Source organism: Pseudorasbora parva, chromosome 10, assembly GCF_024679245.1.
Source record: "Pseudorasbora parva isolate DD20220531a chromosome 10, ASM2467924v1, whole genome shotgun sequence".
Taxonomy (NCBI): domain Eukaryota; kingdom Metazoa; phylum Chordata; class Actinopteri; order Cypriniformes; family Gobionidae; genus Pseudorasbora; species Pseudorasbora parva.
The window spans coordinates 14,477,122-14,500,904 of NC_090181.1; the positions used below are offsets into that span (position 1 = coordinate 14,477,122).

The 23,783-nt window shown below is 37.7% G+C and overlaps 1 protein-coding gene across 8 annotated transcripts in view; it reads right to left on the bottom strand.

Moving 5' to 3' along the window:
- Nucleotides 1–23,783, bottom strand: part of eml1 (EMAP like 1) — a 66,008-nt gene that overhangs the window by 31,082 nt on the left and 11,143 nt on the right. The window contains exon 1 of one of the 8 annotated variants that reach the window (XM_067455249.1): nucleotides 14,509–14,951. The exons of 5 other annotated variants lie outside the window; for them this stretch is intronic. In XM_067455249.1, coding sequence (XP_067311350.1) covers nucleotides 14,509–14,575 — 67 coding nt within the window. In that variant the 5' untranslated portion in view covers nucleotides 14,576–14,951. Of the gene's footprint in view, nucleotides 1–9,427; nucleotides 9,536–14,508; nucleotides 14,952–23,783 lie in introns of those variants that run through there. 2 more of the 8 variants (XM_067455251.1, XM_067455250.1) reach the window with 2 other exon arrangements.

Consider the following 23,783-nt stretch of genomic DNA (forward strand, 5'->3'; position numbering starts at 1 on the left):
AATCTTATGGTAATTAGGACTGCTTAAAGAAACCAGACAAATAATTTATGCTATCACAATCATGTATTATCTGTCAGTATGTCTTGTCTCTTTATATACTGTCTGATATCCATATTTAGCTCCGCATATGTCATAAAATTGTTTCAGAGAGACGTATTTAGGGCGGGTTTAAGTGAAGTTCAGCAGAGCTTCTGGCCCGACGGAAAATATGGTGCAGATCCTGAGTGTCACTGACAAATATTTTATCTTGTAAAATGTATACCAGTACCATCTGTACCACTGCTTCCTATACGCAGTACGGATGATTGCGAATTCGGAAATGATTTCAAAACCCCGGTAGCGGCTCATTGATGACCGCAAATTACTTGATTGCGAATTCCAGTGTTATTCAGACAGTAATAGGTGCTTTGTTTCTGACAGACACTGTAAGGCAAATCACAAAAGACTGGGCCATCTTACCAATCAGAACACAGTAGGTTCGTAGGGTTTAGAACAAGAGGCAACCTCCCCCAGTTTCTGTTGAAGCCAATAAGGAAGTGACTTAAATTGCAATTCATCGACTGGTCACTAGGGACAGGCTTTATAAGGTAGCAGAATCTCATTGAGCCCCATGTTAAAATGCCCAACTTTACAGCAGAAAAAAAAAAACATATTTATGGTACAAATTGTGGGTTTGGTCTATACAGAATTTTTTTAATAAATAATTTGTTTACATTATATAAAGCCGTAAAGTTCTGCATAATTAAGGGTGTGGCCACTTTAAATAACAGGTGGATAGTCATTTATCCGCTGTCTGTTAGTCATCGCATCACATCAGCTCCGCCCATATCCCGCCTTTCTGTTATCCTGGTGTGCCGCACGATGACGCGCTGCCAAGATGGCAATGGACACTTTTTCTCTACTTTACGCTTTTCAGAACTGCTCTTCAGAATCGATGACGTAACGGACACTACATCCATATTTTTTTACAGTCTATGTTTTACAGTCTATGTTTTAGAGCTTTTTCAGACGCTTTGAAAAATGAGGTGATGTGCAGGGTATATTATGAGAAAAGTAAAATGTTTTTTGACCTTGGAAGCATACAAATATATTGTAGGAGAACTCAAACAATGAATGTGTTAACATCGGTATAAGATTGTGTAGTCAGAGATGGTCTATTGGATTTTACAGCCAGATCCGTCACTAGGAAAGGATCTATCCTATTTCTCTTCAGACAATTTGATACATGATTTGAAGTCAAATGCAATACCTGTACCTCTTATTTTCTATCCTCTTTAAGAGAGACAGAACTGATATTATACAGACAGACATGGCTGCCAAAAGACAGATTGTGCTCTTACTGCACACAAAATGAGATGGAAACTGAAGTCCAATTCATGACCTACTGCTCTAACTAGGCACAGACATTCCTACGCTTTTTTTAAAAACCACTGCAAAGACATGTAAATGTAAATTGAATCCCCACTGCTAGGAGAAGGTTCAAGAAGTGCAATCTTAGCATATGCATGCAAATCTTCTCAGTGGGAACTCTAAAAGCTGCACATTAAATACTTACACAAATATGAGTACATATCAGGTTTATTTTTTAGAAAACTACACTGTAAAAAAAAAAAATTCAGGCCCCAATTGAAAATTTTCAAGTGTTTGATCACATCTAAATTTTTCAGTTGGCCAAATTTAATTACTCTGAATTGATGTTATTTAATTAACAGAAATTTAATTTGGCCAACTAAAAATTAACATAAAACTGTTACATAAAAAAATTACGTAAAACTGTTACGTAAAAAATTAACGTAAACGTAAACTGTTTAGAAATGGGGAAAAAAATATTTAACTAAAATATTTCAAAACCAACTAAAATTAAGTAAAACATTATATATTATTTTAGCATAAGTATTTAGTAATGCTGTCAAACAATTGATTGTGATTAATCACAACAGTTTTTACATAATATGTGTGTGTGTAATTATGTATAAATACACATACATGCATATATATTTAAGAAAAATGTGTTATATGTATGCAAATAGTTCTTAAATATATACATGTATGTGTGTTTATTCAAAAAATAGACATAATAACTGAGAATTATTGAGAATTTAGATTTAAAAAATATAACTGTTCTGATTCACATCAGTGTGCATAGTCACAATCTGACATTCAAAAAAAAATGCCAATAAAGCAGCTTTGAATCTGTGAATAATATAACAAAAAAAAGACATAGAAAAGACAGAAGGGCAGGGTAGAAAAAGTGTTTGTGGATTATCAAAGCAAAGCGGACTCCCTTTAATGTCTCCCTCAAAGCGCAGGGGCTGATTAATAATGCATATCTCTGGTCTCTCTCTGAGACTGAGCCTACAAGCTGACTCACTCAAACCCTGTATCTGCTCATAAATGAGTCTCAACAGAAGCAGGGTGCAAAGATTTGTAAGGATTATCATTACGCTGACAGTGAATGTGATCATGTTTCTTCACATTGGAGGCTTGTCTAACTATACAACAAAGGCAAATCTCAAGACAATCCCAAATCATGCTTAAGAGCTCCAATGCAATGTATGTCACATTATATGGTGAAACCAAGTTATTTCAATGGGAATCCCTCTAATCTGGAATTTCGAGTTAGGGTGAAAGATTTCCCCACACTGATTTTGCAACAGGTTCAAGTTGATCACAGATTTGTTGCATTAAAAAAACAGAAAGCTGATTTGTTTGGTTGACTTCTGTGTGAGCAGTGCTTCATACATCGCTACACTATTGACAATAGACAATAGACCTTTTTGCTCGCTAATGTGACCACACCTTAATACATACTCTAGGGAAAACCCCCCAATATTTTTAGCATTTAAAATGAGGCTATTTGCAAGTCAGCACCATTTCTAGGCCGTTTCATACAACAGTCTTCTAGGGGGGACACGTGCTCCATTCCAAAGCCAAGTTTGCTAACTTATGCTGCCTTCTAAAACACCATATTTTAACCGAATTCCATTCACAGAAAGCATTGCAATGAGCTCATTGAAAAATAAGTCCAAGATCAGATTGTGAAATACTCAGACCGGCCCGTTTGGCACCAACAACCATGCCACGCTTTTGGTTAAATCACCTTTCTTTCCCATTCTAAAATTCAGTTTGGAGTTTAGGAGATTGTCTTGACCAGGACCACACCCCTAAATGCATTGAAACAACTGCCATGTGATTGGTTGATTAGATAATTGCATTAATGAGAAATTGAACAGGTGTTTCTAATAATCCTTTAAGTGTATGTTCATGCTGAAAATTTATTTAATTTAAACCTTAAATGCCAAAATATTTTTCTTTAAACATACATCATGGGGAAAAAAAAAGATTTCGGATAAATGCAAAATGTATATAAAAAATTATTGGACAAAATAATTATATGAGATAAATATAAGTAAATTAAACTTGAGCTTAAAATTTGGTCTTTTTTGAGTATTTAGAAATAGATATGTTTGTGTGATAATACATTGGCATAATATATTTATTCTTATTTTTTGGCCATATGGGTCAGCTCACTAGGTTTTTTAACAGCCTTTGAGAAAACCAAATGCATCTGGTCTCAGTGAGTATCAAAGTGAATCCTCCCAGAGCTTTTCACAAACAATTCTCATCAACGAATTGGCCTTTGAGATTGGCCTCTTACATAAAGAGTTCACGCTGAGAGACACAGGGAGAGTCACTGAGAGAAAGTGAGTAAAAGGTTTGTGTGTGCTTTAAGAGGATTACAACCCCCTGCTTTTCTCAACCGCTTTGTTTTTGCAACCTTAGGTCATAGATCCAAGGTCAGTTCATTGAGGACCCATCTGGATCTCTAGTGATGGTAAAACAGTGTGTTGTCTCGAGGTGACAGTGATTCAGAGATGGTGACTGTTACATAATCCAGCACAGTCACAAACGAAGCAAGAGATTAGTGTGCTGCAAAACTATTTCCCAGATTACAGGTACATAATGAGGAAAAAGGATGACCTTTAGTAAATAAATAGGACTTAGGAGATAAAAATAGACACATGAGATCATCCCAGAAACCTCACTTGTGACCTCTGGCATGGAAGGAATAGGAGAAAGCAGGGAAGAGGTGAGTTGCAGAGCCAAATTGTCCCCATGAGAGAGCCAGAGTTTCAATCCACTTGACATCAGCAAAATCTACCTTCAGGTCAATCTGTAATCAACCTATTAAAGCCGACACCTTCTCATTCTGTTTTTAAATCTCTTGTTAGTTTTTTATTTGGCTGCTATATGATTGCTGTAATATTCTTATTTGTATCTTAGCATGTATCCATGCCATTGCCAGGGCATACAGCACAGCAAAACAAGCTCCAGGTGCATTGAGATTTTTAAGTCAGATATCTTTAAACTTAACACAACATCTAAAAAACGTGTCACTCATGATGCAAGAGACTTAGACTTAGACACAGAGGTACAATACTTTAGTGCATACACAAAATTCAAAATCCATCTATTTTTTAAATGCATGTTATTGGTCTTATTATAAGCTGCTGTACTATGTAATTTTTCCGTTTGAGCGCAGAATCTTGGGACGTGGTTTTCACCTCACAGCCGGTGGAAAAAATCGGGATAGGACTCGGGCAGAAATCATGTTTATGGATGCGATTATTAACGTTACTGTAGTATGAAGCCTGAGTAAGGCTTTTTTTTATTATGCAAACACACGGCTCGCGAGCAGTGGGACTTTTATTATGACGGGACACAGTCATCGGCGCCATTTCCACTTTAATGCAGCTCTGCTTATCATATTAGACACATTTAAGTGTGTTTAAAATGATGTTATGAAGTTACTCTGTGCGTTCGCTCAGCAGCTGCTGTGAAACTTTTTGCACACTGCTAAGAGTAAAGCATTTCTGTGGAAACCGAGGGTAACACAGATATGAAGCAATTGACAGGCGACTCCCTCAGACATCCCTTGGTTAAAATCGCAAATATCTCAAACATTTGGGATATTGTAAGAACTCAACTGAACAAAATATATGACACTGGCCTGGTGGGTTTTAGATATTTTACAGCAAAAATACTACATGTGCACCATTAATGATTCAAACGATCTTGTGCTAAAACATCAGCCTGTTCTCTGGTGACATGTGCCAGACTTATCCGATCATTTAGTCTGCTTAAACTCCGCCCCTTCCTCACAACCTTACTGCAAGCTTGCATTCAGATCTGCATCCATCCAATCGACAACCGATGGACAGAACCAATTCCAGCCTTTCATTTTTTCAATCTGTTCTGCTTGGATGTACATGACGATACGGAAGAGAAAGTCTGTCGCTACTTTCATAAAATTGTGACTTTTAAACACAAAAGCTATTTGAAAAACAGAGCAGACAAATTCAAGAGCATGTCCTGTGTGAATGGCCCCTAAGCAAGCCACTGCTGATGAGAATATGTTGGAAATCATAAAAAAGGACATAGATGGAAAGGCTTGCCAAATGTCTTGATAGGAAGTTCGATTATGTCTTTCTGCCTCTTTCACGCACTGCTTACTAAAAAAGCCTACAGAAGCTGTTAGCATGCTGCTGGCACCTTGGTAGCACGTGTTAGACAGACAGCAGAAGCCATATGTGTTTACGTCCGTGTTTATTAATCACACCAGCCTCCATCCCCCAGAGAGACTCCAGACAGGACAGAGTCAGTGACAAGTGATGCGGAGATGCTCACAGTGTTGTTGCCTGTTAATCTCCTCCAAGAAACCAGGGAGGCAGAGAAAACAACTTTGTGTGAACCGCAGACACAGGGTGTTTTCCACCCCCCACCCCATACCACCCTGCTCACTGGCTTGAAACCAAAGAGGGGGTATTTTAGAGACAACAGGACTCGAGCCCCAAGCCTCGCTGTTGGGATGCAGGAAGTGGTTGGGCTAAGAGAGGATTAAAGGGATACTGAGCCGATCCTGATCAGCGGTTATCCCTGTGCCCCTAGGGAAAGTGCACAGGCTTAACACGCTCTGATGTACGGGTGCATCAGACTATTGAAAACAGAGCTTGTGTGTTGTTTTGGGATCAAACCAGCCATATGTTGGTGTCCTACAAATGAGCTGCTGGCCAGTGATGAGATGTGGCTTAGCAGTTCATTGTGAAAATATCTGAATATCAGCTGATTAATAAATTTGGCTTGGGCTGCTTTTTTCCAAAAGCATCATCAGCATTGCCACCCAATGGCCTTCATTTATCAATCTTGCGTAGAAACAGGCGTATATGTTAGTGTAAGATTATGCTTACACTCCTCTCATCGCCTGATTTATAAAGTTGTGCGCACCTCTGCAATCCAGGTGTACGCAATACTTGCCCTTGATAAATGCCGCGGCTGAAAACGATCGTCATTAGAATAACACGCCCCTATATACTCAAGTCTCCGCCTCCCCACGCCCTCATTTTACGCCATGGACACATGGAAGACGGCCTAACCCTGAAACGTCAGGTAAAGCGCACAGGCTAGCAAATGGAGGAATACATGGCTACAAATCAAATGCTTTGGTAAAGTCACAGAAAAATAAACACTGAAGTTTATAATTACTATGTTGTTGTTTTTTTGTTTTTTTTTACAGTGGGTCATAATATAGCATATCTTTGTTAGTGCGTTTTGTGGCGTTATGAACTGTTTTCGCATTTTCGCACTAACTCAAAACGTGCGTACACTACCTCCTGAGCTGGCGTAGGATTTGAGCGTGCCGTACGCCAACGTCCATATTGATAAATCTCAACGTCACCGTGGTTTTGGGTGTACGCCAGGTGTACGCACTTTTGATAAATGAGGGCCAATGTGCTCTATGATCCTCTACCTCACGAGTAATGATACTTTTGGGAAACACAGCCCTGGCCTATATAATGCCATTTATGCAAATTTGGGATACTGAGTCAAAATCTGCTAACTAAGGGGTAATTAATTAAAAAATCACGTACAAATGTATAATCTTTTATTGGGAAATTAAACCTTTTATCAAACTTTGATAATTGCTTTAATCTTTTAAACAACTGAGAATAGTGATCAAACCACATTTTATAAAAATCAACTGTTTATAAATCACAAGTTTATAATGTATATGACATCAGCATATGAGTCCAAATGGATGTCTATAGGGACTAATCTCAAGATCAATCCCTTAAAGCCCCACTTGGCTACTTTTCCTCTCGGGGTCCCCCTACAGTTTGGAAAAAATAATGTCCTCAACTACTGTCGTAAGCTCTGTAATCCTACAACAGGTGATGCCATCGCGCGTGCATTTGTTGACATGACAACCCTGATAGCCCTGAACTAGTGATGCGTGGCTCGTCTCATAACCCGCGGACCCCGTATGTCTATTTAATGGTCGCGGGTGCGCGGCAGGTTGTAAAAATATATACAGTGGTGCGGTGCGGGCCAAATAACTTCATAAAAGCGTCCCGCGGGTCGGTGCAGCACTAACAGTTCCCCTGAACACTGCAAGAGGATTTCGAGTTCTTCTGGCGTCGCGTGTGAAATGTCTTCATCCCAGGTAACGTTACAGTCAGTGGCACTGGCATGTTTCAGCATGTCATATGAATATAATTTCATGGGTTTTATTTTTTTCAAACGCCAAATAATCACGATGCTCACGTTTACAAGCCAGCGTCATTATAGTAGTCTATTGATTACCGTTTTACAGAATCTATATGATACTTCAGTTCAATGTTTGAGTGGTAGGTAATCACCATAACAAGCAGGACAGCATCGGTCGGGCACGCCTCCTTCAGCTCACGCCGACGAGAAAACGCTGGTCACATTTTGATCCTCGTCCTGCCTTTAATCCAATCACTTTTTCGTTTCCTCTTATTGCTTTCCTCCAACAAAACCTTTTCTTTCTAATGTGTCTGTGCTGCTTCGGACATGACTATATTATCCGACGAACAAAGTTGGGCTCACACGTCTGAATGTAAGGAAGTGTGGGTGTTGGTGGAAGTGACGTATATGCCGTAAAGCTGTCGAATTTTGTAGTTCTTTTTGTTCTCGGGTTACTACCCGAAACCCGAAGTTTAAAAGTACGATTAAAAACGATACAGACCCCATCAGGCTATGGCAGACGTGTCATTCAACCTATTGTAAGTCGATTTATCATCACAAGAGTCTTAAAAAATATATTATGAAGGTTGAAAAGTTACCTAGTGCTGCTTTAACAATTAGATGAGCCAAAATAATGGTGAAAAAAGATAGGAATAGAAACTTATTGCAAATATTCAAATTAGGAATGTCAAAATCAGAATCAGAATTCATAGTTTGTGCATTAAAAAATGTTAAACACCTTGAACGATGTTCACAAACCCAGCAAAGTTTTTCAACTGGATTGGCATTTATTCTCAGTGTGAAGTATTTCACTCAGTTCCCTGATCATTCAGATTCTATTTCTGCAAGTGAAAAATTATTTCATACCCATGTGTTATGAATTAGTTACGTTATCGTCTCTGACACACAGCATATTGAAGCCGCTCAGGCTGTCATTTTCTTTTTCTTCTCATAAATACTACTGTGTATTGTCTATTGTGCATGTTATTTTTTAAAAGACATCGATGTTGTCAATATTCTAATGATGCGGATATGAAAACAGATGGTTGGTTGTTATATAAGGTTATATAATGTACGGTATATATATATATATATATATATATATATATATATATATATATATATATATATATATATATATATATATATATATAAATATATATATATATATATATATATATATATATATCGTTATATATTTTATACATATATATATATATATATATATATATATATATATATATACATATATATATATACATACATATATATATATATATATATATATATATATATATATATATATATATATATATATATATATATATACCGTATATTATAGAACCTTATATATATATATAGCCAGCAAACATTCAGTGAAGTTTTTGATGCCCATGATATATAACATTGTTCTAAAATATCTTGGATATTTTAATCCAAAAATCTTACATATTGTGTCTTTAATCGCAAATGTTTTATGCAATATTGCAAATACATTAAATTTGCAAGTTTGGATAGAAACATAGCTAGTATATCCAAACAACATTTCGAGTCAACAAAACACTTACAGACAACATAAAGAAAGCTCCAAATGACTGTAATAGTGAAACTACATATCATGTCATGCTCCCCACCCACATGCTCCTTGAACTCCATTTCAACATACTAATCACTGAAGAAAGCCGACTCGCTCAGACAGGTGACCTTACAGGTGACCTTACTGTCAACCACAGCAAGGAACAGCACACACAACCCTCCAAACAACAAAACACTTATCTGACTCCATGTTTAATCAGCCACGGCCTGTGTTCATGGGACCCACCCGGTGGCAGACCCTCTAAGTCCAGCACAGTCACCATAGAGATGAAAATACAAAACCGACCTGGAAAAGGCACGCTGGAGTAGAGCAGTAACCGCGGGTTGTGCTGACTCATGATCTCCTGAGAAATGGCACAAACAGCAGGGAGCTCTGGTGGCAAACGAGGCAGGGAAGGAGGAGAGGAGGATTTTGAAGGAGTCGCAGAGGGTCTGACTGAGAAAAGTAGGGCAGCATTAACTCATGGCTGGCTCAGCTTTCCCGCTTCCAACACAATGCTCTTTTCAGTGTGTTTGAAAGCCAGGGCTTTCTTCTCCTGAAGAACCCAGGGCATTGTGCACACATAACAAACAGCCCAGAACAGTGGGTGGGAGGGTGGTTTAAATAAACTGAAGTGTTGTTCTTAGGGTGGGTTGCGGAAGCTTCGCGGTAATGACACTGGATGTTACATGCGGAAAATCATATGTCAAGCCCCTGCGCAGCACAACTGAGCTGATGGAAAACAGAAAGTGTGTCAGTTTTGATATTTGTAACTAACTAAAACCAGTACAAATCTTTTTTTCCTTAATTGTAATAAACTTCCAATGTGTACTTAAACGTATTAGGATTTTTGTTTAAACTTTAATATCCTGAACTGGCAACTAACTGAAATTATATAAAAGTGACTTAAACTGAAATAAAAATCAAGCTGAACAGAGATATAAACAAAATATGACAAAAGCATAAAACAACTTTACAAAAACTTAAACTAAAGTGAAAACTGAAAACATAAAAATAATACTAAAATAATGCTGAAGTGTGTGTGTATTTTCAAGCGTTTGCTTTCTTGACACAACACCAAAACACCACAACACGCACTCTCTATATGAAAGAAATGCACCATGTTTTGCCATTGCAAAGCATTAGCATATTTTGAAGCAAAATTTGAATAATCCTGTCTGCTTGACACCCCCACAATGGGCTCTTTGTTTTGGAAGCCCTTGAGAGGGAATGAGCGAGTGGAATATTCCAAAAACCTCCTTAATGTACAAAAATAGCACAATACTACGCCTTCAGCGGGACATGTGTGCTTCAGATATGACACCGTCAACACTGCACTGCTCAATAAAAAGGCCCAATACAGCATGTCCAGCAAAAACATCTTTTGTTAAGTCACATAAATGCTTCACGATCAGAGAGAGAGAGAGAGAGAGAGAGAGAGAGAGAGAGAGAGAGAGAGAGAGAGAGAGAGAGAGAGAGAGAGGCACTTATACTGCAGCTTTGGCCATGCAGATGGTTTCAGAATTGTTATCAGTAACGTAATGGGCGAGTGCGCCAGATATGCAAGTCATCTGGGGTCTGCTACATAACAGACAAACAACGGCCATGTCAATAACTCCCATTTAGGGGAAGATGACTTATCCCTCAGTCTGCAATTTAAAAAAAAACACAAATCAATAAATAACAGCACAAGAGCCATTATACTAAAGGAAATCGATGGCTAGCTTTGAGAGTTATGTGTATCAATATTTACCTTCAAAATTAAGACAACATTGTAAGGTCAATGAGGGGAGGAAATGACGAATACATGATTTCTTCCACCTGTGGCTCTTATGAATTGCATTGGGATTTCCAGCTTTTACATCCTTGCTGCCAAGGTTGTGGAGAGCTCAAGTTTAGAGGTAAGTGGAAGCTTTTGTTCATGACACTTTGCGTTTTCTTGTCTAGTTCGGTCGGTAACGTGAGCAGGTCTTTAATCCTAATCCCGTTGCACATGCATCCATCAGTTGCTTAAAGGACAGCCAATAGGAAGAGAAAGCCGAGTGCCAAGAACACTTCTTTGGCAGCCGCGGCTGAATGAGACAACAGCAGTCAGAAAGACTGGGACGTCTGGTAGAAGTTTAGATGCCAGAACAGCAGATATCCCATTACTCCCTTTGCCAGGACTCACCGCCAATGTTTAATCGGAATAAGGACATGAGGTTATTTTCCCTCCAGAATCCTTCAGGAAATAACCAGGGTGATGGTCACGTTTTGGCTGAATGAAAACAATAATTTAAAGGTCTATCTTAAAGGAATAGTTCACTCAAAAATGACAATTCTTCCATCATTTATTTACACTCATGGACTCCCAAACCTGTATGACTTTCTTTCTTTTGAGGAGCACAAAAGAAGATATTTTAAACCATTTTTATCAAAACAATATTGGGCCCCATTGACTTTCAAGGACAAAAATGAAAAAAATATCCATCATTTATTCACCTTCACATAATGTAATTATATATATATATATATATATATATATATATATATATATATATATATATATATATATATATATATACATTTTTAGGTGAACTATCCCTTTAAGTGTCTTTTCTTTAAAAAATCTTTTCTTTAAAAAACATTAAGCAGATGAGTATGAGGCTGTAAGCTCTTTAAATGAAGGTTAATAAATTGCCTATAGAATCTGACCCAGTATCCCTAAATTGCTGACCCAGTATCCCTAAATTAGTGTGGTTGGCTGATCCAAAACTCGTGAAGCATTTAAGAACAAATGACTTCATACCAGATCCAGAGCTTCGGCTGAGCACTATACCGCCGGATGACCTCACTGCATGCAGCGCTCTCCAGCACACCCTCATTCAATTACACACAGTCCTACACTGGCCTGACAAGCCAGAATACAGGCCAGCCATCACTGCAACTCTCACTCTCATTTAGTCAAACAGACAGAAAAGCAGAGAGATTTGTCTTTTGTAAAACACAATGTTTAGAAATATAACTGATGAATGAGGTATATGGCAGATTAAAGGGCTGTTAGATGCTGTATGAATTACTTTTTATAGGCTACGTGTCTTTTAAAATGATGAAAGAGAAGATCACACAATGATTTGTGATGTCACCCCAACCGCACAATCTTATCATAACTCAATGCTCTCAAAATCCAGCCAAGCGCATACATGGTAAATTTGCAGCTGTGCCACATGACCATAGAAAAAAAACATCACTAGGGCTGAGCGGTATATCTGGTTTGTACAATATATGGATTAGGGCAATACCATTTATATCAATATACAGTAGTTTGATACGAGCACATCTGAAAAATAGCACAGAGTGCATAATCTAATTTGTCCTAAACATGACGCATACTTTATATTAAGGGCTTCAAAACAACACTTTCCTGTCAGGAGAGGAGGATCCTTTGGCAAGTGAATCTCTGCTTAAATTCAGGCTTCCGTGAACAGACAGAGCGCAATAGAATAAAAGCGCAATAATTCTGACTAAAATATAGGTCTACATATTGCTATATTTGTTGCTGGGCCTACAAGTAAGTGTAATTTTATCAAAATTGTAGGCTACTATAATGTCTGTGTTTTTGTTTTTATTTTTAATTGTATTGTATTAGTGAATTAAATAAATAAATAAATATATTAATATATATATATATATATATATATATATATATATATATATATATATATATATATATATATATATATATATATATATATATATATATATATATATATAAAAATGTATAGCCTACATTTATTTTTTTTTAAATCATAGCCTTCAATACATTGTTTGTAGGACAACATTAGATACAGAATGTGGATGTGAAATTGTTTTATTTTATTTTAAATACTTTTTTTATCCAAATAGAACATTTTAAAAATAGAGATCTAAACCGCCATTTAACCAGACAAATACATGAAGAGATATGATTTTTTTGGCCATATCGCTGCTCTAATATTGGATTTTCAAACTGAAATATGAGCTTCAAAGGAGTGAACACAATTGAGATGCACCAATATTAAAATTATTTTATGGATAACCAATTTATGGCCAGTATTAAAATTAAATCCTATTTTGTCTAAACTAATTGAAATAAATGAACAACTAAATCCTAAAAACTAAAATCAATCATTTCAAATACTACAAATGGATCTTAATTTTGAGGTTTTGCTAGATATTACACTATTACTATAAAATTATTATAATATTAATTAATTAATTAATAATAATACATTTATATAATTTTATAATACAATTTTAAAAAATAGATTTAAAAATGAATTAGGTGTGTAATTAGGTGAGTGTTAGGTGATGGCAAAGGTAACCAAAATGTAAAAATAAAGGAAATGAGAATAAATTTTCAATTTCAGCATGTGTACAGTAATATCTCTAACTGATATGGTACAAATATACTGTGCATGCATAGAACAAACATTATTATAAGAGAGAAAATTGATCTTCTGTCAAAGGACACTGGACTCACTTTTGCAAACAAGACATTTGAGTAGCGTGACAAACCCTGACCAATCAAGAGTTTAACTACAATTCAGTAAAACATAGAAACTCGCTCGTGCAACAGGACACAAGAGCCGGGAAAACTTCAGACTGCTTTCTCGAGCGCTGTTATGTCATATGAGATCTCTTTGCAAGAGATTAATGGTGTTTGACTGAACAGCGACACACTTTTATTCATCCTGGAACAAGGAAATCCCTAACTACCCCCCCCCCCCCCCCCCATCTCCTCTTCTTTTATCATCAACCTTTACCCAAAAGCCTTCAAGCACCAGGCAGCATACATGCACATGACTACAGATCACAATCAGGATAGCAGAACAACAAAAACGACAACATCTCAAACAAATCAAAAACGACATCCTCATTCTTTCTCTTGTCAGAAAGGTCTTCAGTTTCATTTTCCGTGTAGAACAGTCTGATGTAATAAGGGGGTAAGAGACTTTTCACTGCATTGTTTCGTTCAAAACAAATTTGTCTCTCTGAAAATAACATCAAACACCTTCAACCTCAGGAGTGACTAATATGTTGGAGCTTCAGGAACCTTTCAAATCTCAAAAACATGACAATTTGAGGGATATCCTTCAAGAAACATTTGCTTTGGGATCACATTGACTAAAAGCCTGTACGAAAACTCTGAGCTAATATCAATCCTTTCAAAATGATTCATCACACATTTAAGAGGATTTAACATTTTTGTGCCAAAGTTGAGGGACTAAAGAAGGTCAAAAAGGTTAAGTGCAGCACCTGAGGCACCACTGTCCAGCACTAGGCATCATGTTTACATGAACTTGAAAAGATATAGATCATAAGATGGACAAGTTCTAAGACTAAAGACAAAAAATGTGATGGTTTACCATTGCAGAACTGCAGCAGTGAGGAGGTGTCATAGAGACTGCTGTAGCTGGAGAAGCCGTCCTCCATTCTTTTTTCTCTCGTCTTCCCTTTCTCCTATAACTCCCTGTTACTTTCACTGACTGTCCACTGCAGCTATCTGTCCATTCAACATCCAGTCTTCTTCTGGGGTCAGCCTGCCAGTGTCAGTCACCATGGCAACCCATTCACCCAATGCTCACGCTAACTCAGACACTCTCCTTGAATACTCTCCAAAAAAGAAAGTGAAAATATTTATGAAGTTACAAAATGAGGGTCTTCTTGTGCACTTTTTCTTCCTTGATCCTTTCTGTGGGTGTTCCTGTTGGAAATATCCAGAAGAAAAATAAGCCAGTTCAGGGCTTGAGCTCTCAGAGGAGTGCGTTCGAGGGTTGAGAGTGTGTGAGTGTTTGTGTAATGCCGAGGACTCTCCGTTGAGCTTGTCTGTGAGTCCCAGTCTGACAGTGGGGAATGGACCAATCAGAGCAAAGGGGGTGGAGCCTCTCTCAAAACATGAATCCTCCCCCTCCAGCTGACTGAGACACTCCGCTCTGATGCGGTGTAGGAAACAGTGCTAGAGAAACGAAGCTTTAATTTTTACTGCACTAGAGATGTTCCTAAAATTTGGACACAAGTATGTGTGAATCGATTTTCAGAGTTTGTAAAGGGCTACAATTGATTAAATGTATTTGTGTGTTTGAATGCACGGATTCAGAAATTCATTTGTACTTACATTGTAGCCTACACTGGAGTAAAGAGGATTATGACTTTGTTGTTTGTGGGTGAGGGTAAATTTAAGCTTTCACGTTTCACGGAAGCAGAAAAGACTGAAACACATGTCAAGGCTTTGCTATGAAAAAAAAAAATATAGCACTCAAAGAAACGTAAATCATGAATCTATACGACATTCAAATCCATACATCTACACTAACATTTACAATTTTGGGGTTGGTAAGATTTTTTAAATGTTTTTGAAAGAGTTATGGTCAGCAAGGCTGCATTAATTAGATTTTTTTAACACTAAAACAATAATATTGCGAAACTATTACAATTTAAAATAACTTTTATTTAATATTTTTAATTAATTATACAAATATTCCACTTTTTTATATTTTAATTAAATGTAATTTATTCCTGTGATTTAGTGAGTTTTATTTTTTATAGCACATAAAAACATCTCAAGTTGGCTAAAGTACTTTCCATTAAAACAATATTCCAACGACATAAAATACAAAAACACCGAACCAAAAAGACGATTAAAACAAGACAACAGTAAAACAAGGTACAACCAACAGCTAGCTCAACCATAAGCCTGGGCAAGTATGGTGTATTACAACATCTAATATCCAAAGGCAGGTTATTCCAGAGGTGGGGTGCAGCAACAATCCCTTTGGACTTTAGACGAGATTTAGGGATCTTTAAATGTAATGTTTGAGATAACCTCAGTGGCCTTGTTGTTGGATAAACCTGTAGAATATCCAAAACATATTTGTGAGCTAGACCATGCAAGGCCTTAAAACAAACATTAAAACCTTAAACTGCACCCTGAAATTAAATGGGAACCAAAGCAGTAAAGCTAGTACTGAGGAAACACTGATCTGCTTCTCGATCCCATTAAAAAACCTATTGCTGCATTTTGTAAGAGTTGAAGGCGATTCAAGAGAACACAAGGAAGACCCAGATATAATGAATTACATTAGTCCAACCTTGAAAATATAAAAGCCTGTAAAACCTGCTTCAAATCATTAAATGACAAAAAGGGTTTGATTTTTATAATGTGCCTTAAATGACAGGAGCTAGCCTTCACCACTGAAATTAGATGCTTATAAAACGTAAGCTCGGAATAAAAGAAAATTCCAAAATTCTTTGCCTGCTTATGTACATTGGAGTCAAGAGGGTCTAGACAACCAAGTATGTGTGGGCTGTGCGGGTGACCTAATGGAGCCAAACACTAGGAATTCTGTGATGGCAAAGCATTCCGTGAACTGGTGACAGGGTCATGGGCAGCTAATTGATCCACATAGGGAGCTGGCCTGTGTGGCTCAATCAAATACATGAGCTACTGTAGCTCAAATTGATCAAGAAGTTAATGCTGGTTCTAATAGAAAGGTGTCAGAATACACAGTGCATCGCCTTTTTTTTTTTTGCGTATGGGGCTGCACAGTCGCAGACCAGTCAGGGTGCCCATGCTGACCCCTGTCCACTGCCGAAAGTGGCAACAGTGGGCACGTGAGAATCAAAACTGGACCTTGAAGCAATGGAAGAAGGTGGCCTGGTCTGATGAATCACATTTTCTTGTACACCACATGGATGGCCGGGTGCATGTGCGTCGCTTACCTGGGGAACACATGGCACCAGAATTCACCATGGGAAGAAGGCAAGCAGGCGGAGGCAGTGTGATGATTTGGACAATGTTCTGCTGGGAAACCTTGGGTCCTGCTATCCGTGTGGATGTTATTTTGATACGTACCACCTACCTAAGCATTGTTGCAGATCATGTACACCCTTTCATGGAAACAACAGTATTCCTTGCGTCAGTATAACAACAGTGTCTGTGGCCTCTTTCTGCAGAATAATGTGCCCTGCCATGAAGCAAAAATGGTTCAGGAATGGTTTGAGGAGCACAACGAGTTTGAGGTGTCGACTTGGACATTCCGCAGATCTCAACACAATCGAGCATTTATGGGATGTACTGAACAAACAAGTCTGATCCATGGAGGACCAACCTCGCTTAAAAGATCTACTGCTAACATCTTGGTGTCAGATACCACAGCACACCTACAGGGGTCTAGTGGAGTCCATGTCTCAACAGGTCAGGGCTGTTTTGGCAGCACAAGAGAAGCCAAACACAATATTAGGTTATAATGTTATGCCGGATTGGTGTATGATAAGCTGACAGACACTGTATTTTACTAGATTTTATTTTAATTTATTTAAGTAAATAAATACTTTTTTTACTAGATTTTATTTTTTCTTAACTAACATTGTAGTTACTGTGTGCAGAAGTATCTTTAAAAAACATTATGATGTATTATTTGTTTATTAACATTTTTTATTTTTGCATTATTGTTTGCAAACTATTTACTGGCACAAAAACAACAACCCCACTTAAAACAACCTATAAAGTTAAAAAGAACCATTAGAAGAAAATAAATATATTAATAGAAATAATCATTTTAAAGAAAATTATACAGCAGTGTCAAAATAGTGATCAATGGCAACGTTTAACTAAATATTTTACTACAACAAAATCCAGAATTGTAAAATGTTGCACATTTATCTTTTTTTCTAATCAGTTCTTTAAAATGAACCCCCTAAATAATCTGATAATCATAACATAAAAATGAATCAGATTTCCAAATGCTTCATATGAAATAGTGTGTTTAGTAGATATTTAGGTAAGCATGTTTGATTTCGCAGTGCACTCAGCAGTAAATGCAATCTGACAAAATTGTGACGTGTTACACTACACCAATCAGAAAAAGTAGCTAAACTTCTACACTGTTACGAAAAGTTGCTGTCACATTACTTAAAAATTGCAGCTAGTTACCCAAACACTGCAGACACTAATGCCCGTGTTTGGGATTTTTTACTTATCAAAAAAACTGTGCCGTGGCAAGAAAAAGACACACTGCACTAAAGAAATAAAACAGTGTTTTCCACATGAGGAGCAAGTTTTTGGGGACTTTTCCACATATGAGACACAATAGATGACCTCACACTTTCCACCCTTTATTCCACAATCCAAACAAGCTTGTAGTGTAAAATCAGAGCTACGCATTGACTATTCAAACCTTATCAGCCCTCAGACAGACAAAGCTGTCTGGAAGACCATCAAAGAGAAACCAAGGTTGGCAGAAAGAGAATAAAACTGTGTCTCAGTTTTGACTGTGGGTCGTCACAAGGGAAAACCTTTTTAAATTATTCAGGAGGCAGGCGCATACGGAGGAATATGCATAAAGATCACGACGTGGCCTATATTTACACATCTTCAAACAGACAAAAAAGTCCAAATGAAAAGAAAAAGCTAGAAGAGCCTCTTTAAAGATTATTCTCCTGAACCCCTCCCCCACTGTGAAATAATGGTAAGTAGGCGAGAGCTGTGTGTTAAATTGAATTTCTGGGGTTTCTGTGTCCAATTTGGCCATGGCTTTACCTCAGAAGCCGAAAAAAGGAAGATGATGATGATGAGACATTTTCATGTCCCACTGGTGTCTCTTTCTCCCTCTTGTCCTGAGGCCAGCAGTGCTTCGTGAATATAGCTTCAGAGAGCCTATAGTGTTTATTCTTAGGCCCCATAACAGTGCTGACACAGACACTTCTGTCTGTTCGCTAAAGATCAAATCAAGGATTAGCCCCAGAAGGCGACCATCCAGTTTTTTTCCAGCATTTTTCACATGTGGTCTCTTCCTCTGAAATCATTAATAACGGGACCTTTGATCATGTCACCTAATTGTTTTAATTTTAAGTTTACATTTTTTTAATGCCATTGCACCAGTAATACATTGTTTTTGTTTTATAATGTAATTGAATAGAGGTAATGTTTTGGTTCATAAAGGATTTCTGGTTACATATTTTTAATTATTGAGCCAGTGCACAATTATTATTATATTGCTTGGCTACAATTATATTTTATTTTTGCAGTTTTTTTTTTTTTTTCAATCTAAACCGTGTAGTAAACATGGTTTTATTCAAGTAAAAAAATAAAAACAGAGCACAGGTATATTTTATTCTTAACCCTATAATTAGACATCTTAAAGGGGGGGGTGAAATGCTGTTTCATGCATACTGAGCTTTTTACACTGTTAAAGACTTGGATTCCCATCCTAAACAAAGACAAAGTTTCAAAAACTAATGTTGGACGTTTGATGGAGTATTTCTGTGTTAAAAATACTCCTTCCGGTTTCTCACAAGTTTCTGAGAGTTTTTTTCAAGTATGGCTCGTCTTGACGTGAACAGAGCGGAAAGTCCTTGTATGGGCTGTACGGGCTCTTCTCCCGGTAGGGTACGCGCGCGTGACTAGAGCGAGAGAGGAAATGCACGCCCATAAACACTCTTTCAAGGTGCAGATCCAGTCGTCCAGTCGTGCGCCGCGCTCCACTTTATTCCTATGGTTGACGTCGAGCGACTTCAACGCTTCAGCACAGCATTCCGGGAAGGCAGCGCTGCATTTGAACCGATTTGAACGTAGAAATGAAGGGAAGCTTCACAACATCGCTTCAGTCGCGTCGCAAAGTGTATCTCCACTGTTCACTGCTGTCAGGACTTTACCCCATCATACCAAAGAAGTGTGTTTTTGACGGAGTGGTCCCAGCGATAAAGGTTCGGTCCTGCTTTGGAAGCAGCCGGTGAGTAAAACTGCTTCAAATGTCTGTGCTGTTGCTTATTGTCGCGTGAGTAAACATCAGTAAACGACACGACCGTGTGCTTCGTCATTCAAATGCGCTAACGGACTCCATTGTTGTTCTATGTATAACGTTACACTAGTCTGATGTGCAAAACCGTTTTGCTTGCTACTGCTAAGGTTTAGTCTCATACAATAGTCCATAAACCGAATCATGTCCTCATAAACTGCGCGTAAACACACACTAATGTTGACAGGCCACTAAATACAGTACATACCACAGAGACGGACGTCCTGCTGTTGCTGTTTCTCCTGTTCAATTTATTTCAGCCTCCGAATCTGATTCTGGATCATATATCTATTAGCTGAGATAGCCATGGGCTTCTCCACGCTTGAGGACGTCACCGCTTTGCGCTCGTCATTCTTTAGCTCCGCCCACACGATACGCCTCCAGGCGCTCGTTTTTTTTCCGGAAAGACTCGGTACAGCCCATATTTCTTTTATAAATATAATAAAACTAACGACTTTTCGGAGGGATGCAATATGAAGGATGCAATACTACTCTATAGGTACCTAAGATTGACATGAGATTGACTGAAACTGAGTGTTTCACCCCCCCTTTAAAGATACAGTACGGAATTCAGGGGGGACCTTTTTAACAGTTTTGCTTGAACCTGTTTTAAGTTTCCTGTAGGGCTGCCCCCTAATAGTTGACTAATTGTTAGTCCACTAGAAGAGGCTTGGTCGACCAGAATTTTATTAGTCTGTAATTCACAGGGGGAAAAAACACTCCACAGGAAGGGGCGAAATCACACAGCTTGTGAAGGACAGATCGTTAATGGCAGGAAATCCAAACATTCGGCTTATCATTTTAAGAATTTAAGGACTAGCATCTTTAAAAGTCTGCTCACTCTAATGTTAACCTAAAGTGTATGCTATTATTAGGCACATATCCATGTGTTTGTGTGGAGAGCACACTTACTGCATGACATACAGGCACCGGCAAAGGATTGCTCTCTGGAGAAGCATTCAGTCTTTCCGCTTACAAATTTACCCCATGTAAATAGCAAATCTGCCATGGGGTAAGCACAACTGGCTTTTAAAGGGATTGGGAGATGAGACTTTATTGCAGATTACACCCAAAACACAACCATGACTCATTAAAGGGATTGTTCCCCCAAAAATGAAAAATTATGTTTATTAATTGCGTCATGTCTGCGTTACCCTCGGTTTCTGGTTTTATTTGACAGTGAACAAGTGTCACAGCAGCCGCTGAGCAAACGCACAGAGTAACGTCATAATATAATTTTTAAACACACTTAAATGTATCTAATATGATAAACAGAGCTGCGTTATCTCATACTCATGACCGGAAAAGCGGAAATGGCGCCCGCGACTGTGTCCCGTGACTCCTGTCATAATAAAAGTAATACATTAAAAAGTCATAAAAGGCTCGCGAGCCGTGTGTTTGCGTAACAATCACTCGGCCTTGCTCAGCTCCTTCAACACTCTGTCCTAATAATAATCGCATCCTGATTCTTTTCCACCGGCTGTGAGGTGAAGACCACACGTCCCAAGATTCTGAGCTCAAACTTGGCATCATCAAACTACACCTTTGTTTTGAATAGGCACCTTCTCGGACGGAAAAATTACATAGTGCAGCTTTAAATGAATGACTACTAGTCGACTAGAAAAGCCATGGTTTCCAAGCTGAGAATCATTATTGTAGGCAATAATGTAATGACATACTTGTACATTAAAAGTAATAGCGAAAACATTAGGATTACAAAAAAAACTTGAAACTGAACTATTTAATTCAATCAATTCAATATTCTATGAATTTCTTTCCTAAATTGACTTTTACCGGTGACATTTTCATTTGCTAAAGAACAGCAAAGCTCTTTTTGATTATTTTTTGGCACCGGCTGCCTGCGTGTTAATCGAGGCCCAGGGCAAACAGAGACATATATCGTACAGTGTTGGTGCTGTGAGATTAGAGCCCCCTGGAGAGAGACACCAGCTGGGGGAAGGGAGAGAGGCTGGGAGAATCACTTCATCATCTCTGTGTAAGTCTGGGGATCCCTCGGCTGGCAGCTGGACAGAGCTACACCCTCCCATTGTTCTCCAATTATGCTGGCTGTACCTTACTCAAACACATATGCACATGAACACAAACACAAAATGATGTACAAATATACAGCATAAAGGAGCTTGCTGGGGATCAATTATAGTTATTTTTATTTATTTTTAAAGGAAATTATATGGTATAATTCAAAGACTGCCACATTAACATTCCTGCACATCCACGCTTATATTCACAGCACTTTATTACTAAGGAAGAATTGGCTCTGAATACAGTTAGTCTAGGATTAAACACAATCAAAGATTTATGGAGCCAAAGATTATATTTTTTCTTTATTATTATTTTATTTTGTTTTAGCTGCTTCCCCATTTTTTTAAATGTATTTTGTTTCATTGTGTCTTATTGTATTTTATTTTATTATTTTTTATTTAAAGGGATGCTGAAGCAAAAATAATTTGCCAGGTAACCTACAAATGTTAAACTACATAGCCTTTTCTTTTACATTTAGCTCAAGCTATCGTTTAAAAATAGTACAATAATAGTACGGATTACAGAATAATATGCTTACTGTACATTCAAAAAATTGCATGTTTGTAATCTGCTGACATTTTTCCTCCAACAGTACAACTGCATTAATGACATGTCATAAGCAATGTCAGGAGGTTGTGCTGATAATCTGAGGGTAATAGACCATGCCAGTGCCTGAGGTTTAGACTAAAATAGCATCTGCAGCTTCCTCTGCTCCAATTCTTATTAGTGATTTAATCATATTAAGCACAGACTCAACCAGCTCATTATTATTATATATGTGCAAGCTTATTATTATATAACAACTTATAATCATACATATTGTGAATTAATGACCCTTTGTGAAGAGATGACATAATACCCCAGTGACACTGAAATCTCTATACACAGGTCAATTGAAAAAAGAAAAAGAAAACCCTGTTCTAATGAAGTTAAAGCTTTCTGAATCGCTATTCTTAAATTAAACTCTGAGCTGCACTACTTTTGAATACCGGATAATCTCATGTTAGGTTAGACATGTATTATGAATTTGTTAGCATCTGCCCCACAGCATTCACACAACCATCTGAACACTTTCTTGCTTCTAATATTTTATAACCAACTGTTTTACATGATAATGCATAGCAGACCCTTAGTTGTATTTACCGGCAATAAAATCGCCCCAGCAAAAAATTAGCAAAAATTTCTATTAGTATTTACATTCAAATACTGGTATACATACAGTATTATTAGTACAGCTCCACCAATATTTGGCACCCTTGGTAAATATGAGAAAAGTCAGCTGTGAGAATAAATCTGCATTTTTTTAATCCTTTTGATCTTTCATTAAATTTCACAATATTCTAACCTCTATCTAAATTCTAAATTCGTTTTATGAATTCAGTGTTTTTCTCTAGTTCACATTGGCCACAATTATTGGCACATCCTTTTTCCAAGCTCTGAGTCTTCTCTGAAAATGCCTGATGAGTTTGGAGGTCATCAGCCAAGAGATCAGAGAGCATTCCTCCATACAGAGTCTCTCCAGATCCTTCAGATTCCCAGATCCATGTTGGTACTTCTTCTCTTTGGTTTACCCACTTATTTTCTAGGGTTTAGGTTAGGGAACTGCCATGGTCAGGGTAGAAGCTTCATTTCCGGATCATTGTCCTGGAATTGGCGTGTCATACATATGCCATTTCATGAGGTCAGTCTGTTTGGGAAATGGGAATTTTCAATGCTTTAGCTATTTTCTTACAGGCACTTTATATTTTGTGAAGCTCACCAATCATTTCCTGAACATCAGAAAATTTATTCTCAGCCTGCGA